Consider the following 16,148-nt stretch of genomic DNA (forward strand, 5'->3'; position numbering starts at 1 on the left):
CACGTGGTTTTCACCGCGATGGTGGCTCCTCCACGACTTCATCCGCTGACTTTCTTCAGTCGTGTTCCGAAAGGCACGACCAATGTTGATGTTTGCAAGACGCTTGTGCAGCGCTTTTCGCAGTCCAAGTTCAAGTCAGTTCAGGATTTTGGTGCTAGTCATTTTGAGGTGACGTTCAAGAATAAGGCTGTGGTTGATTGCTCCTCAGCTGATCCCGCATTGAAGGTTCGTGATGTCGAGGTTCGTTTTGAGTATCGAGGTGTTCATGTGAAAATTGTGAGGGCTTTTGGCTACCCCGCAGATCTTCCAGACCAAGCTCTTGTCACCAAGCTGGAGGTCTTTGGTAGGATCCACGGGATCTCCAAAGAGTGCGTGCCAGGGTTCTCTGGAATTGGTTCTCTGGAAGCGTGGTGCAGCAGCAATGTCTTAAGTAGACATCTTTCAAGGAAGAGCACCACTCTCTTCCCTAGTAGATCCAAGTGATGGAAGCATAGTTCATACACCAGCTGGAGTTCTTGCACTGGCGAGGCAGTTTTGCATGAACTTGTATGCCGAACCAGCTGCCACTCCAGCTGTCTGTCCATTCGTTTCACCAGCTGAGCCGCCAGAAGTCTGTGACTCAGCCATAGTCATAGACAAGCCATTTTCGGCTTTGAAGTCTTAAAGCATAATTGCAGTCCAGGATCCGATGGTCTGACAGTTGAATTTTAGGTCAAGTTATAGACACTGTTAGGGAAGCTGTTCACATCATTGGTGAACAGGCTACTCGGCAGCTAATCATGCTCCTTTGTAAGTATGAGTTGAGAAGCACCAATCTAAGAGCCTGGTGTCCAATCACACTTCCAAACTGCGATTACAAGCTCATAGCAAAGTGTGTGTATGCGACTCACTCCAGTGCTCAACACTGTTTTGGGTCCATACCAGGCATGTTGTGTCCAGGGACGTTGCACTCAGCTTCACGGTTTAGCAGTCAGGGACTTTCCCCTGTGGGCAAATGCCAGGAAACCTCCAGGTATTCTGTGCTGTTTTGATTAAGAGAAGACTTTCGATATCATTAGCCACAGGTACCTGTTCCAGGTTTCGGAAGAGGCTGGCTTTAGTGTGGGTTTTCGGCAAATGGTCCAAGCTTTCTATTCTCGGCTGACTTCTACTGTTCTCATACAGCATCGCATCTCGGAGGCATTCATTGTAGGACGTGGTGTATGGCAGGAGGATCCTCTGTCCGCCTGCCCTCTACGTGCTCGCTTTTGAACCACTACTGCAGAGTTTGTCCTGTGACAGTAGAATTGGCAGGTTCCTACTTCCACCAGGTTCCCCTCCGGTTGCAGTCTTCGCCTATGTGGATGACTTGTCTATTGTCATCTCAGACGAGGCATCAGCTTGCACCATCTTGGATGTCATGGACAGTTACTGCGGGGCGAATGGTGCAAGGTTAAATAGGTCAAAAAGGGCAGCCATTTCCTTGAACTCCACTCCATCCAGTCCGCAGCCCGTTCATGGTCTTCCCGTCAAAACACGGTTGCGCATTCTAGGTTTTCAATTCGATCCAGATGGTCTGTCTCCTAAAAACTGGCATCAAACTAGGGAGAGCTTGAAACCAGGATTCAGGAATTCAGCGCGTTGTCATGTTCACTGATGGCTCGAGCAACAATTCTTCGCTCACTTCTGTTTTCCTTCCTTACATACGTGGCGTGTGTGTCTCCTGTTCCAACCCGAACCAAGCATATCTTCAAAGGGTCCTGTTTCGTTTCCTCAAGAAAGGGACAACTGGTTGTGTAGCTCAGCAGGTGCTTATATTGCCCAAGGATAAGGGAAGACTCGGAATCCCCGACCTGGGCATCGTGGCTACTGGACTACACAGCAAGTGAACCCAAGTATGCTCCTGACTCGACGCTTCACTTCATTTTTTCTTAGTACCCGACTCCACAAAGCACATTTTCCCACTATGTGCCTCGCTCAGGTTCCCCGTCCGCCACTTATGCGGCAGCTGCCAACTCTCTCTGGTATCCTCCGCAAAGTTCACCCCGGTATCGATGTAGTTTCAACTCCAATGCAAGGACTAATCAATATCCTCGCCTCAGGTCTTGCCCCACATTGCCAAAGGTATGAACTGTCCATCCACAGGCCAAGCTGGAAACTCATTTCTCCCAGATTCCTTGATGCCAGGCGAGCTACGTTCATGTACCGCCTGGCGCGAGGGTGTCTGCCGTTGAGTTACAGACCCTTCACAGCCGCACCTGCTCGTGGAGTGTGCCCTTTTTGTGGCGGTCATGAGGATTCGATTCATATCTTTACGCAGTGTTTGCTTCCCGCAGCTCTTCTCTAATGGATTGCTAGTCTTTTTAGTCTCCCGGCTGTCCCATATCAGTCTGTTTGATTTTTGCACCCTTTGCCTTAGCAGGCGATCAACCAGTTCGTCCTTCTTCTTGTTGACTGCTCATACCAAATTTGGTTGGCACGCTGTGAAGCGGCTTTCGGGGGGCTGGCGCCGGGCCTTCACAAGGTGCTTGCGAAAGCACCGAAGGAGGTCTGGTTCCATCTCACCCTGGAGCAGCATCACTTGGGCGACAAGAAGTTTCTCAAAGTGGGAGCTCGTCCTATAGTGATTTTTGATGAGTCAGGTGGAAAGCTCTGCATTAAGTTAGGATGCATGCCCCTAAGGTCGCTCGACTTGGCCGTGTGTGCCGGTCGATCCACGGGGTTTTGCTTTCGTCAGGGGAACCCAGATCCTGAACTGGTCGTGGCGCACCCTCATGTGGTCGCGCTCCATGGTTGTATGCCTTGACCGCTTTTGTGTTAAGGTAATCCGAGGGTCTGTCAGGCTTGTGTCCTGCAAGTCTGACATGGCTGTTTGTGTGTTGAGTGCAGTAGCTCAGTTGTGCTGCACCACAGCAGCCCCTTTGTCTGGGAAGGACCGTTGGCCCGAATTAAAGCTCCACGCCCAATCAACCTGGATAGAGGGGTACATGGTTGGAGAGTGTTACGTCGAATTACATGATGCATACCGATATCTTTCTTTCATATGTGGCACTTTATTTTTCCGTCGCGAACGCAACCAGTGAGAAAAGTTTAGCAGTTGTAGCATTTCTTGCAATGTATGAAATTAACTATGGTGATGGAATTGTCCTGTCGGCACCCTGTAGGAGCACCATGTTGTCACTGCTCTAGTACTGCATACAACAGTATTGTAGACAACTGCATGTTTATAAACAAGCGAGTGTAGTGCTGCCGAAATGAGCTAACACATCTCTCTGGCTCTGTTTTCCATTTTTAACAACGATGCTTGCTGAGTAGGTTTGGAAGATTTGGCTACATCTATTAATCATGCCTGAGAAAATTTATGACAATAGAGCTTTTCCATTTTTTCCCTGCACGAAGTCACACAGCAGTGCCGCTGCAGGATGTTATACTTTGCGCTTTGTTTATTGTGTTTGCTTCTTCACATGGCTGGTTACAAAAACAGAGCTTGAACAAGCAATGAATATTGAACAGCCAGTGCTAGATTGTGTGTGGCGTTAGCACAAGAGTTGAGCCTGGCTGGTTTTGCAAAGACCAAGAACAGGTTGAGGGAGTTTGTGTATTTGTGTTGTCCACAAATAGTGATAATACTTCCATAGTGTGTATTTCTTTACCTTGTGCTGACATTGCTTACGTGGACAGTAACGTCCAGAGTATGAATGGGCAGGGGTTTTCACAGGCTTCATGAACTGTACTGAATTAAAACTTTTCATCCTCATTTGACTAAGGCACTGAATAAGTTGCACTGTTGGAAGATTTTGATTCAATGGTCAATTGCTGATCTATTGTGATCAGTGTCTCATTTCTGCCTTATTTTCTTCGTAGGGATTTCCAGAGTTTGTGTTCAAGTGGCAGCTTGACTCAGGTGAGCTATAAAGTAATAGCCATCTTTCTCCATTGCAGCACCCTTGTTTGGACAAGGGCTCTCTCTTTCTCTCTCTCCCCCATTTTTCTGGGGGCAAAAACGTACTAGTGGCCGTAATTCGCATGCTATAGCTTGAGCATATTTATCGCCATAGACAGCCATATGCAAAACAAAGCTTAAGGTTACACAGGCTCAAGGAAATTCGATGTCCTAAATCTGTATCTGTGTTTTCTTGGTCTTCCAATTTTGTCTGCAAGAACTGTAGAATGTGCTGGTGTATTCCGTCATTAGGATTTGTTTTCAAAGCATTCTGTGCTTTGTTACTTATGGCCACGTAGCCATGCTCAACAGCTAGCACCACTAGCATCTGCATTGTTCAATAGTACCACCTGCCACAGTAGTTCTGCAATATGCTGTTCTGCTGCTGAGTGGAAGGTTGAGGGTTTAATTCCTAACCGGAGCAGTCACATTTGAATGGGGATAGGATGCAAGAACAATTGCGTACAACTTAAATTCATCCTATAGAATCCTATGTGGTCGGAATTAATCTGTAGGATTAATTCGTGGCGTCTGTGATGACCTAGGCATTGGTTTGTGATGGGAGGCCCCATCGATTAGCGTTACTGTTGTTGAATGCCAAGTGACCTCAGTGGCTTGTGCTTTGATAAATATGTTTTCTCTTTTTGATGACTTGTACAGGACGACGTGGAGACCTGCTGCGTCAGCCCGCTTCACAGCACCGTAACCTCGAGTGCTTCCTGGAGGGCCATGACTCCCTCAGCTGGCTGCATGCCATCCAGCTTGGAAAGATGGGCCAGGCTGCAAACACGCTGCACAGTCTGGGCTTGCGCGAGGACAAATACTTAGCTCGAAAGAAGGTGAGCTTGCTGGCTCGTCACATGCATTTCGTGAAGCTGCTTCTCAAGAAGGCAAAGCTTATGCACCAAATCCGTGCAATGCAGTCAGAGCTGTTTTTTGGGGAGGAGGAAGCAAACAACACTAAAAATAGGGCAAAACAAGAAACAAGACAGATGTTTTTAGCGTTACGTGTTTCCGAAAGGTGTACCAACTAGCTCATATTGTCGCATTATTGGAGTCAAAGGTCAAAAGAGTGGCATGTGAGCCTATGCGAATCCCTTGAAATTGTAGGCAATCCTTTTAGTTAAAAGAAATGTGAAGTTTACTGACAGCTCTTAATTTGAGAGCATGGGAAACAGGTGTATGTTTTAGAACACTGTAAAGGAGTGCATGTTTTATTTTAAAGTTATGTCAATCTCTTGTACAGACTGTGCAGCAGTAAAATTAAGCACTTGAGCCCTTATTAAGTTGCATCCCAACCAGCAGAGATGCTAGATTCCAGCTCTTGAATCTATTAACCTGCCATTGCAATGTGCATGACATGTTACCACATGCCAGTTGCATCCTTGCTTGCAATGCAGCTTAGCTTGAACTGTGTTCCACTTGTTGATTTCTTTCAGCACTTATGAGCCTAGCAGGTTTTTTTTTTTTTTTTAGTGTGTGTGTGTGTGTGTGTGTGTGTGTGTGTGTGTGTGTGTGTGTGTGTGTGTGTGTGTGTGTGTGTGTGTGTGTGTGTGTGCACGCGCGCGCGCAATCTTGCCCTAGCACTTGCTGATCAACTTTTGGCCAGTCAGTACTGCAGAATACTGCAAGGTGAAAGAAGGTTCATGAAAGGGAAGAATTGTCATCCACTTGAGTCCATGACAAAATTTTTCCTTTCATGAATGTTTGTTCTCTTTCATAAATGTTCATCTCTGCATAAGCCTGCAAGGGCTTATGCATAGATTAGTTGCCATTTACTTCACTTTCATGCCTGTGCTTCAAGTTGTCCATTAATAAAGCCTCACTCTGTGCTTAGCGGCTATGGTGTTGGGCTAAGCACAGGGTCACAGTGGCTACATTTCGATGGGGGTGAAATGCGAAAACACACTTGTACTTAGATTTAGGTGTACATTAAAGAAAACCAGGTGGTCCAAATTATTCCTGACTCTCCCACTACGGTGCGCCTCATAATCAGATCGTGGATGAAATGCATGGATGTTATGAGCGTCTCCTTTGAAACGGGGCGGTGGGTTGCGCCACCAAGCTCTTACTATTGTACTGCCTAATGTCCTAACTAGGTTAAAAAGAAAAAGAAAGAAAACCCCACGATTAATTCCCATAACCAAATTTTCTGACCCCCTATTGTGAACTTTGTTTTTTTATGTCTCCATTTTTTGTCGTTTCCCTACTTTTCTTCCACCAATCTTCCAATCGCCTCTTACTAATCTCTATTGCAGACATGTTTATTTTCCCCCTGCTCTCGCTGAACTCAAGGGCTTCAAGGAGGCCATTGGTGCCTAAATCGACCGCTGGGCAGACGTCTTCACATTCTAATAAAACATGCTCCGTCGTTTCCCTAGGTTTACCGCAGCAAGCACATGCTTCTTCTTCCTTCTTATATCTCGCTTTATAGGTGCATGTTCTAAGGCATCCTGATCTCGCTTCAAAAAGTAATGAACTTTCCTTTGAGTTATCATAAATTGTTTCTTTCTCTTAGGTAGTTACTCATGGCAGGTTTCTTTTCCATTGCTGCCACCCATGAGATTATTTTAGCCTCTCTGACTTTCTGCTTGAATTTTTTGATGCTGTTACGTGGTTTTGGTACGTTAAACCCCATAATGAAGAAGGGGGGGGGGAAGGCCTCCTGGTCAGCTCAGATGGTAGAGTGACTGGCCCTGGAACAACAGTGGTCCCTAGTTGAATCCCCAGCCTAGGTCAAATTTTTCTTTAACTGCAAAGCTTTCTTTCTGAGAAAGACTTGGTAGCCTCATGCTAAACTTGGGTGGAGGACTATCTTTTCCCTTTCTTGATTAACTTTTGGTGCTTGCCACTTGTTTCACTGCTTGATAGTTGCCACTTTCGCTTCTTTTTCTTTTTGCAGGCACTATTAAGCCTCAGCAAGTTAGCTGCTCTTGCCAATGGTGGACTGCCTGAGTCCCGTGCCGACCTCATCAAAAGTGCGTACAAATTTGTACACTATGGTCTAGGTTCTATGTACCAGCTTTCCTTTCTGTGAATCTTGTTGCCTATGGGATCCAGTGCATATTTCTTAATTAGAATAGCTTATTGGGGGGGAGGCCAGCAGTAATTTTCAATCACAACCCCAAACCGTCAAGGTTTGCTGCTATGGCACAACAGAACCACTGCCATGTTGTCATAAGAATAACATGTCGTTGTGTCATAATATGCAATATGTACATGCATTCTTAAAGAAAACAATGCACGGCACTCAGTCACAAACATGATGCCTGTCGTCCGGTAAACTGATGCGTGCTCCAACTGCATCACTAGGACATTGGTGGGCCTAAAGTTGGAGCTCTAGGGAGTAAATGCCTTGCAGGACACATGTCGAAATGTGCACTTGCACAGAGAAGAGCCAGGAGCTGTGGTTCATCAATGTTGCAATAACTGGGATGGTAGCATCAAGTAATACACAGCTGTGGGGTTAGAGATTGCAGTGTGGAGGTCCATTTTGTTTAATCAGTGCTCAGCTGTTGGTAAGGGAGTCAGTTGAGAGGAGGCACAAGAAACCACCATATGGCCTGGCTACTATCACCAAAGGAGCCAGTCAAGAAGAGGTGTTTGGCCATGTCACCTGACAGTTTATCAACAATGTCTTATGGCTTCTTCATACCAGCGACTTGACGAGGTCGCGCGACCATTTGCGACTCGCGATCAAAAAGCGACCGAAGGCAACGGGTGTTCACACCAGCAAGCCCAGCTGAGCACGACCCGCAAGTCGCAATCCTGGAGATTATCACTGTCAGCGAGAACTCTCGGAATCTACGCAGAATTTGCCGCGACACGGGAGGAGGCCGGATGTAGACACATGAAAGATCACTTCCGGTGTGCCGCCGATTGGTTTGTCAGTTTTGCGACCACGGTCGCACGACTGAAAAATCGCGCAGAGAGAGCGAGAAAAGCGACCGTTTCCGACCATTTGCGACCAACTTGGTCGCGCGACCACTGTCAGTCGCCGATGTGAATGAGCCCTTACAGTTGCAGTGAAACTTTGTATAGCTTGACTATTGTTGCTTGTTAACATATTTGAGCCCATTGTTTCTCCATTACAGCAAGAAAATTCAGTTCGTTGTACACAGGGACAGATGATGAAATGGGGCTTTGACGCTGCTAACTTGCAACAAGTTTATCTCAAAGCTTGTTACTGTACTTATGCCAGGTTAAGCAATTCACTGTGCATATCAAGCTTTTGTTGCTTGATATGCACAGTGAAATCCTTTGACTAGTGCAAGGGCGATTATGAAATTTGAAACAAACTTGCTGTGAGTTGGCACCATGTGTGTCCAATTTCTTTGTCTGCCCCTGTCTGTAGTGCACTGTGTTTTCTGCTTGCAGCTTTTTCTTTTTTTCTGCTATCTGCTGCTTTTTCTCTCTGTGTCTTCGTTGTTGCCTTTTTATTCTTGACACATTTATTAGTCACAGTGCAACAGGCAAACATTCCTTTCTATATGCATCCTTTAAAACTCGTGCTGCATTTTTCCCAATACATTTGCAACATGACATGGCTCTGCAAAGGCAGCTTCCAGACCCAGTGGACCCTAGTTCACGTCTCACCATGAAGCTTGTTTCTGAACTGCTTTTGTGTGTATGTGAGAGAGAGAGAGAGATGTATATTCAGGACTTCGAAGGAGAAAAGGAAAGGCATTTAATAGTCCCATGTTTATACAGTCTGGCATAACAGCAGATAGGACTGCTATTCTTTTATTCCCATTCATTCATTCATTCATTCATTCATTCATTCATTCATTCATTCATTCATTCATTCATTATTGTCTTGCTGCAGGCATCAACAGAGAGCATGAACTCATTATGTACCAGGAGTCACTTCCAGCGGCAGTGAAAGAGGTGAGCCGCACATTCACTTAATTTAGGAGCACCATGTCCATCTCTGTAAAGATGGGCTGTATATATTAGTGCAGTTTCAAACAACATGTCCTTATGTGAAATGTTGGAATTACCCAGGTCGTTCATATCTATTAAAAGTTTCTAGTGCTTTTACCACATTACAACAGACTAAAATGCATAATGAAACAATGGGACAAACTAAAAATTGCTTGCAATTGAGTTGTTAATTTGCATGCACAGACTGTTCAGAGAGGGCAAATGATCGCTGTATAACCTGCCGCGGTTGCTCAGTGGCTATGGTGCTGGGCTGCTGAGCATGAGGTCGCGGAATCGAATCCCGGCCACGGCAGCCGCATTTCGATGGGGGCGAAATGCGAAAAACACCCGTGTGCTTAGATTTGGGGGCACAGTAAAGATCCCTGGGTGGTCAAAAATTCCGGAGTCCTCCACTATGGCATGTCTCATAATCAGAAAGTGGTTTGGGCATGTAAAAACCCAATAATTTTTAATTTTAATTGCTGTATAGCCTGTAAAGTATGGCTACGTAAGCAATGCAGCCTACTCCACTACACAAGTTCTCATGTTTTATGTATATACTATGCCCCCAGGGGCAGAAATTTACTATACTTTTACTCCAAATTGTATGTTTAATTGAGTGCAGTTGACATATTGAGATATTCGAAAAGTATTCAAAAAATATTTGCATTCATGAATAGTGACTATTCGATTCATTATTTGAAAGTTTTGAATATTCCCACACCCCTACTTAGCATTCACTTATAATAGCTTATCACCTTTGCTGTGATCCACCACAGATGAACTGAAGCCCAACAAGTAAATTAAAAAGTGCCAAGTAAAAACAGTGAATACAGGTTGCAAGTCTAAAATGAATAGTAATACCAGTGGAAAAAGTAACATTAAATGCTGCCTGTGGTGGTGACGAGGATGATCCAAAAGGAAGTTGCACATGCCTGCAAAGATTAGTGAGGAATGTAATATAATACTGAGCCATTGTAATAATACAAAGGTACTATAAGGATTCAAGTCCAGGTGGAATTCAGATGCGTGTGAGTGAATACCTTTGGGGTTTCGCGCGTTCATCCGGCTTTCTTATGCTATCACTGTAAGTGCCAACCTGATACTTGCAGGCGTACTGCTTAGACCCGAAGACCATGAGTGCACTTGGACCGGAGGAGTTGATAGAGGTGAGTTCGCAGACATTTTGTTTGTTTTTTCAGTGCATGCTGGGGGAATGAAGTGCGGGCCTTTCGCAACCTAGGTTTTTACCACGTGGTACACTGGTACCAGTGGTCATTTAGCATCAAGGAAGGGAGCGAGCAGCGTCTGAAGTTTTAAGTTTTTCTGAGTTTAGAGGCTTGCTCTTACTTAGTTCATAAAGTACCAGCAACATGACAAGTTTGTGTAAGTTGGTATATGTGAATAACTTAAAAAAGTAATAATGTGTGTGAGACTACATATACCACATTACTATGAAGCCACATCCGATGTCAAAGTTCAACTATATATGCACTCCAGTTTGCCGTAGAGTCGCAGCACACTTCAACAGAAAGAGGCTGTAAGAAGTCGCACTGACAGATGAGAAAAGTAAAAAGACTTTTATTCATACAAAATAACATTTCGAGAGCTTTTCTTCGTGCTGATCGTGCTGTATCAGGTCACACTTATGATTGTATAACATTGTTTTAAGCGGTTATTTCTGTGTTTCTTTCCTGAGGGCTGGTTAATCCGGCATGAGTTATATGCAGAAGTGTAGAATATGTGCGAAATTGCAGTATATACCAGCAAGTTCAACTTAGTCACTTATTGACTAGCACCTGCGTCATCATTTGGTTGTTTGCATGAATTGCCTTTGGCACAGCTGTTGTGTTGGATCAATTGTGGACAAGCATGACAGCTACTTCGTGCCAAATTAAATGTTGACTTTCATCTTCTGTGCAACTACAGTTATACCTCGTTATAACGAAGTATTTAACTTTTCATAACCTCTTGTCCATAGAACACCATGCATTTAGAACCTCAATGTAAGGAATTGTGTTTGTATATGATTTCAATGTAAGAAAATTTCACTGCCGCCGCAAAGGAATCCCGAAAAAATAAGTGGAAGCTTCTACAGGCGCAGATGGTCAAACGATTGAATTACAAGCGGCTGCAAACGCACCTCAAATTGCGCAGCCCCAGGACAAGAGTGACCACTTAAGTGGAGCCACATCATGTTCCGTATAAAGTTCAAGTGTGATAAAATCCTATCACGCCCTGCGCACTGTGTGCTATTGGTGCGAGTGAAAGTGTGTGAGGTCACCCTCGCACACTTTCACCCGCACCAATAGCATTAGATGGTGGCTTCACGAGTGCTGCCTTCCAGCGTGAGCACAGGGAAAAACGAGGGGGGGGGGGGGGTGCAGCGAGCTCGCGCTAACGCGATCAAGCGTGCACGAGGGCGCGAGAGGGCAGAGTGGGGGTTAAGTTGGTGCGCGTCTCAATTTCTGCCGCGCGTCTCGGCCGTAGCCGCGCATGGCTGTAAGCGCGGCTGAGCACACACTCAGGCAGAGGGAACAGTGGCAGATATGGAAGGGGCATTAGGTTTTCCCGAGGAACGAGGGCAAATAGACGAGAAAAGAGTGGCAGTAATGAAGGGGAGGCTAGAGGATTGGTGGAGGAAGTCAAGGGAGAGATAATACCATAAATCGGGGAGATAATGTTTCCTCTACTGGTTTAGATAGTTATTTAGGGGGGAGGAGGGGAGTGAAAACTAGGTTAAGAAAAAGAGGATATAAAGAAAGGGGAAAAAATAATAATAAAATAGGAGGGGGAGCAAAAGGCTAGGTGGCGCCAACCGCCGCCCGTTACAAAGGGTATAGCCGCCATCCATCCATCCATCCATCCATCCATCCATCAGCCACGCACCCTGCTTTAGAGGTAATCTGCCACGTGTGCAAAGAGTGGCCGTGCCGAGTGGGCGTGGCACCATGTAAGCTGTCTTGCAGCGCGTTTAGTATTGGAGGTTGCATAATCGTGTGTTTCGGTGACCCATTGTAGCGAGGGGCAGACGAAGCATTTGATCCCTGCTGTAAGCCGCGGGGGTGGAGTGCACGCGAAAGCTTAGTTGGCTTCGCTTAATTCATACCGCCGAGAAGATATCATCAACATACGTGGCATGAAACCGTACTATTCGTCACCGACTCCCAAATTTATAAAAATTCATTGTTTTCTCATTTAAATTTGCTTTTTTTTATTGCCCGATAATTCGAAAAAGTCTGTGGCCTCTTTCCGTGTAAAAAAAGCTGACTGTCCTTGCTTGCATAAAAGATCGAATTTCGATACAACGAAATTTCAATATAACGAAGCAAATTGCCGATTTTACCGACTTTGTTATATCGAGGTTTAACCGTATAATATTCTCTCTGTCGTCCAAGGTTGGAGAATTTTACAAACTGCACCTGCAATTTCTACTGTGCCTGGTGTGAGCCCACTTTCCTTGTGTGCAGATGTACATCAGCCGAGACAATGTGAACGCTGACGAGTATGACTTTGCCAAGGCCCTCGAGCTGCTGAGCTTTGTCACGGACCAGACAAGAGCCCACATGCTGCGCATGCGCATCTGGTGTGCAGCCATCCTCAGGAACCAGTAAGCAGAGCACAGTCCAGGCACTCCTTGTACCGCTGCATCACCACTAGTACCGAGGGTACACCGAAGCTGTCCAACATGCAAAAAAAAAGCTATGGCTACTTCACGTGTGAGAGAGTGGCCTCACCCAGCTGGTCGGGGAGCAAGTTTAAAATTTAGCTTGTGTTGAGTCGCCCCTAAAGTGCACAGGTGGCATCGATGGACAGGTGACCTTGATCGATGCTCACATAGAGACCCTATGGGTATAAAAGTCAATAGATAAGTTAACATGCCATGGCAATGAGTGCCCCTCTTATTAACATAAATATAGACACTAAGCATGTGTATGCATACATTTGATCTGCTGCTGTCTTTACATCTACCATCAGCTACAATGACTTCTCTACTAGTCTCTCGATCTATGATTACTGGAACACATCGCAACACTCAGATCTAGTGTGACGGGACAAGCATGTGCCTTGTCCTTGCTGTTCCCTGCATACGTGTTGGAGTGTTGCACTGTTTATCGGTACACTGAATCTGCAACAACTATCCCGACTGTTCATCTTGCTGGTTTCTGGATACACCGTAATCCAGATAGAAGTTAACATTCTGTGTTAGACTTCCAGTTAGCACTGGGTGCAACACCCTGCTTTGAAGTGATAAGCAAAATGAGAGCAAGGTAAAAGCTGGAGCCAATGCTTCGATAAGTGGACTTGTCTTTTTCAGGACGACAAAAGACGACTTGTCGAAACGTTGGCTCCTGCTTTCAGCTTGTTCTCGTTTTGATAATCGCCTTGAATTTCCGTCTCCTGCCTTTCCCGTGTTTACCTTGCTTTGAAGTCATTCCACGAGGCTGTTGTTTTCTTTTCCAGCTCTTGTTGTTCATTTAGAGCCTTTGCATTTTCGTGTGTACAAACAATGTCTTTTTTTTTTCTTCAAGAAGATCTCGCACATTCGACTAGTTAGACAGCAGTTAGATGAAAAATGTTGTTGCTAACTTCATGTGTACTGTCATTTTCAAATCAGTGTTGCCGTGCTATGAGCCAAGTGGCTAAATACATTTTTATACTCCTTTTGATTTAATAGAAAGACCTGAAGTAGGCTGACCAGTGTGGTTTGTTTGTAGCCAGCAAAACAAGAAAGCTATGGCCTAAATTTATTCTCTTTTGGCAACTTCACGTTGGTGTAGACTACAAGCACGCAATCTTCAGAGATAAATGGCAAATGTTGGGTAAAACCTATTCCAGTTGTCTAAAATTAAATTGTAAATAATATAATTGTGTTGGTACCTTGTGCTCCCAAATAATATGAACACTTTCAAGCAGTTTCACAGAGGGTTTCATGATGACTTCCTATCTCTTGTCAGGGGGGGGGGAGGGGAGGGGGGGCTTTGGTCTTGCATAGTATTTGCATTTTACCAGTTTTTATTTATACTAACCTTATGAACTCGTGTGTCAGGCATATCTTGCACAAAAGTAACAGTGAGAGCTTTATGTAAGCAATTAGATTCAGATGTTTTTGAGTACTAAACATTAAGCACACCAGTGCCCTCTTCTAGCTCTGTTATTTACTTGCACATCTGATGTTTCTAGATGGGAAGACTTGAACACTGACGATCCCGTTCGCGTCATGCCAGATCTGCTATTCTTCAAAATTGCAGAACTGCATTTTTCCAAGGGTAAGTCTCTTTCACACATTTGTATTTTTAATGGGAAATAAGTCGTAAGAATACCAGCCAAGTGTGTCGAGGAGCGATGAGACTGCAAAGTCTGTTAGGGCATCTTTACTTCTGTTGAGGCCGAACAGGGATAATTGCAGATCCCTGTAACAAGGCTTCACCATTACACTGTGCTGATTAAATACTGTGTTTATACTGTGCTGAGGAAAGCACAGGAAAGTGTCGTCTTGAAAAATACAAGTCCACTTGTCGATACGTTGGCTCCCGTTTTTACCTTGTTGTCGTTTAGCTGATCGTCTTGAATTTCCATCTCCCGCCTTCCCCGTGTTTTCCAAGGCTTAGCACTGTATTACTTGAAATGGGATGATGATGAGAATGACCTTTCACATTGTTAATGATAAGCAGTTATATCTGTATGCGTCTGTGCTGTTCCCACTCGCACCACTTTGTGTCCTCACATCATGCTACGTTCCTTTGCCGTGGGACAAAGGTTTGAACTTGGCCGAGTTCCTGCCTTCCCTGGATGAGCTGCTCGAGATGCCGGACTTGCAGGACCTGGGAAGCAACCCCGCCTTCTCTTTTATGCTTGGGGCCGGCTACGAGCACATGCAACGAGTGGCAGCATGTTAGGTCCCCTGACATGACGTCCAAGATTGCCACACTCGTCTCAGTGTAAAAAAAAACATCATTCATGCTGGACTGCTGTTTTTTGCTGCCATCGTTTTATGTTCCTGTTTTGTGTCTTGCCAGCTTTATACTGTTGCTTGTACTTCATCAAACAGAAGTTAACAAATGCCCACGAAATAAAAAACATTGCGCTGCTCTTCATGTGATGGAAGCAGTGTTCAGTCCTCGTTATAACTGTACATTGGAACTTGGAAATTAAATTACCTTTTAATGAAAGATGGTTATGCTTGGTTTACTAGACCCTTGTACAATAATAGCAGGTGCACTAACCCTGGTGTCTTAGTCACTGGAAAAGGGTATGCTTGTTGAAATTTGATCAGCACAACCTACATTATTCAACCCTCCTCAAAAGTATCGGTAGATTCTCAGTATTTCTTAATGTCACTTTTTTAGCAAATGCACTCGTTGCTGAGGATTAAGGCTACAGCTCTCCACAGGTATTGCTGGATTCAGAAAATGTAACAGTAGTCCTAGCCGTATTGAGTGGTTGAGCCATACAGCCGACAAGGCAAAGAAGAAAAATACAAGGACATCCAAGCACTTTTTACGAGTTGTGAATGCGAAAGCGTTAACATCCAAGTGAACGCCACTGTGTGGTGCCGGTCCTTCAAGCTACGCACTCGTAGCGGGCAAATGAGCGCGTTGACATGTTTGGCCAAATCCTACGAGATAGTACAAGGCCGATGCAGTTCAATCCGTGACATCATGCTGCCTTGCCCGACTGCCATATAAACTAATGTGGATGCTCCCGAGTGATCCCAAGGCCTCCTAGATAGATCTAGGAGGTGTTGGTAAGCTGTGGTGATTTTGACGTGGCCACATTCATCATGCCGGCCATGACAACTGAAATGTCAGTCCAAATAGCAGGAGGTTGTATAGCAGAGTGCACAGGCCTGCTATCTAGGAGGTGCTGGTTTAGCCCAGTGGGTACGATAATCAGCCTCTGAGCGTGGGGTTGTAGGTTTAAAGCTCACTACCACTGGGTTTCTCCCTTAGAAATATATTTTGTTTTTCTATACATTTTCTTTATAGAGATTACTGAGGCATGGTTAGAACACAGGCAAGAGCTTGCGCAGGTAACGCAGGCTTCCGAGAGAGAGGGTGATTTGGCAACGGCGATGCCCTCTCCCCTCGCGCAACTCCTGTTGCGCTAGTGTAGCAGCAGGTGTATTCTTTCGCCCGCTCTGGTCCGTCGAGGCGAACTGATGACGTGGCCTCGCAGCCAATTTGAATTTAGGTGCTTTTTTTTCACTTGTCCATACGACAGACACCAGCTTTTTCACTCAATGTGACATTTGACGCCTTCACATCAACAGACGGAGGGAGGTACACTGATGTTAGTCTTT

The 16,148-nt window shown here is 45.2% G+C and overlaps 1 protein-coding gene across 1 annotated transcript in view; it reads left to right on the top strand.

Annotated features, from left to right (window-relative positions):
• Positions 1-14,948, top strand: part of Nup133 (nuclear pore complex protein Nup133) — a 54,388-nt gene extending 39,440 nt beyond the window's left edge. The window contains exons 24-31 of the mRNA XM_075699943.1: positions 3,844-3,883; positions 4,583-4,761; positions 6,825-6,900; positions 8,748-8,809; positions 9,958-10,014; positions 12,316-12,455; positions 14,030-14,115; positions 14,606-14,948. Of these exons, the coding sequence (XP_075556058.1) occupies positions 3,844-3,883; positions 4,583-4,761; positions 6,825-6,900; positions 8,748-8,809; positions 9,958-10,014; positions 12,316-12,455; positions 14,030-14,115; positions 14,606-14,745 (780 nt within the window). The 3' untranslated portion in view covers positions 14,746-14,948. The remainder of the gene's footprint in view (positions 1-3,843; positions 3,884-4,582; positions 4,762-6,824; positions 6,901-8,747; positions 8,810-9,957; positions 10,015-12,315; positions 12,456-14,029; positions 14,116-14,605) is intronic.
• The last annotated feature ends 1,200 nt before the right edge of the window (positions 14,949-16,148 follow it).

This window comes from Dermacentor variabilis, chromosome 7 (genome assembly GCF_050947875.1).
Source record: "Dermacentor variabilis isolate Ectoservices chromosome 7, ASM5094787v1, whole genome shotgun sequence".
Lineage (NCBI taxonomy): Eukaryota > Metazoa > Arthropoda > Arachnida > Ixodida > Ixodidae > Dermacentor > Dermacentor variabilis.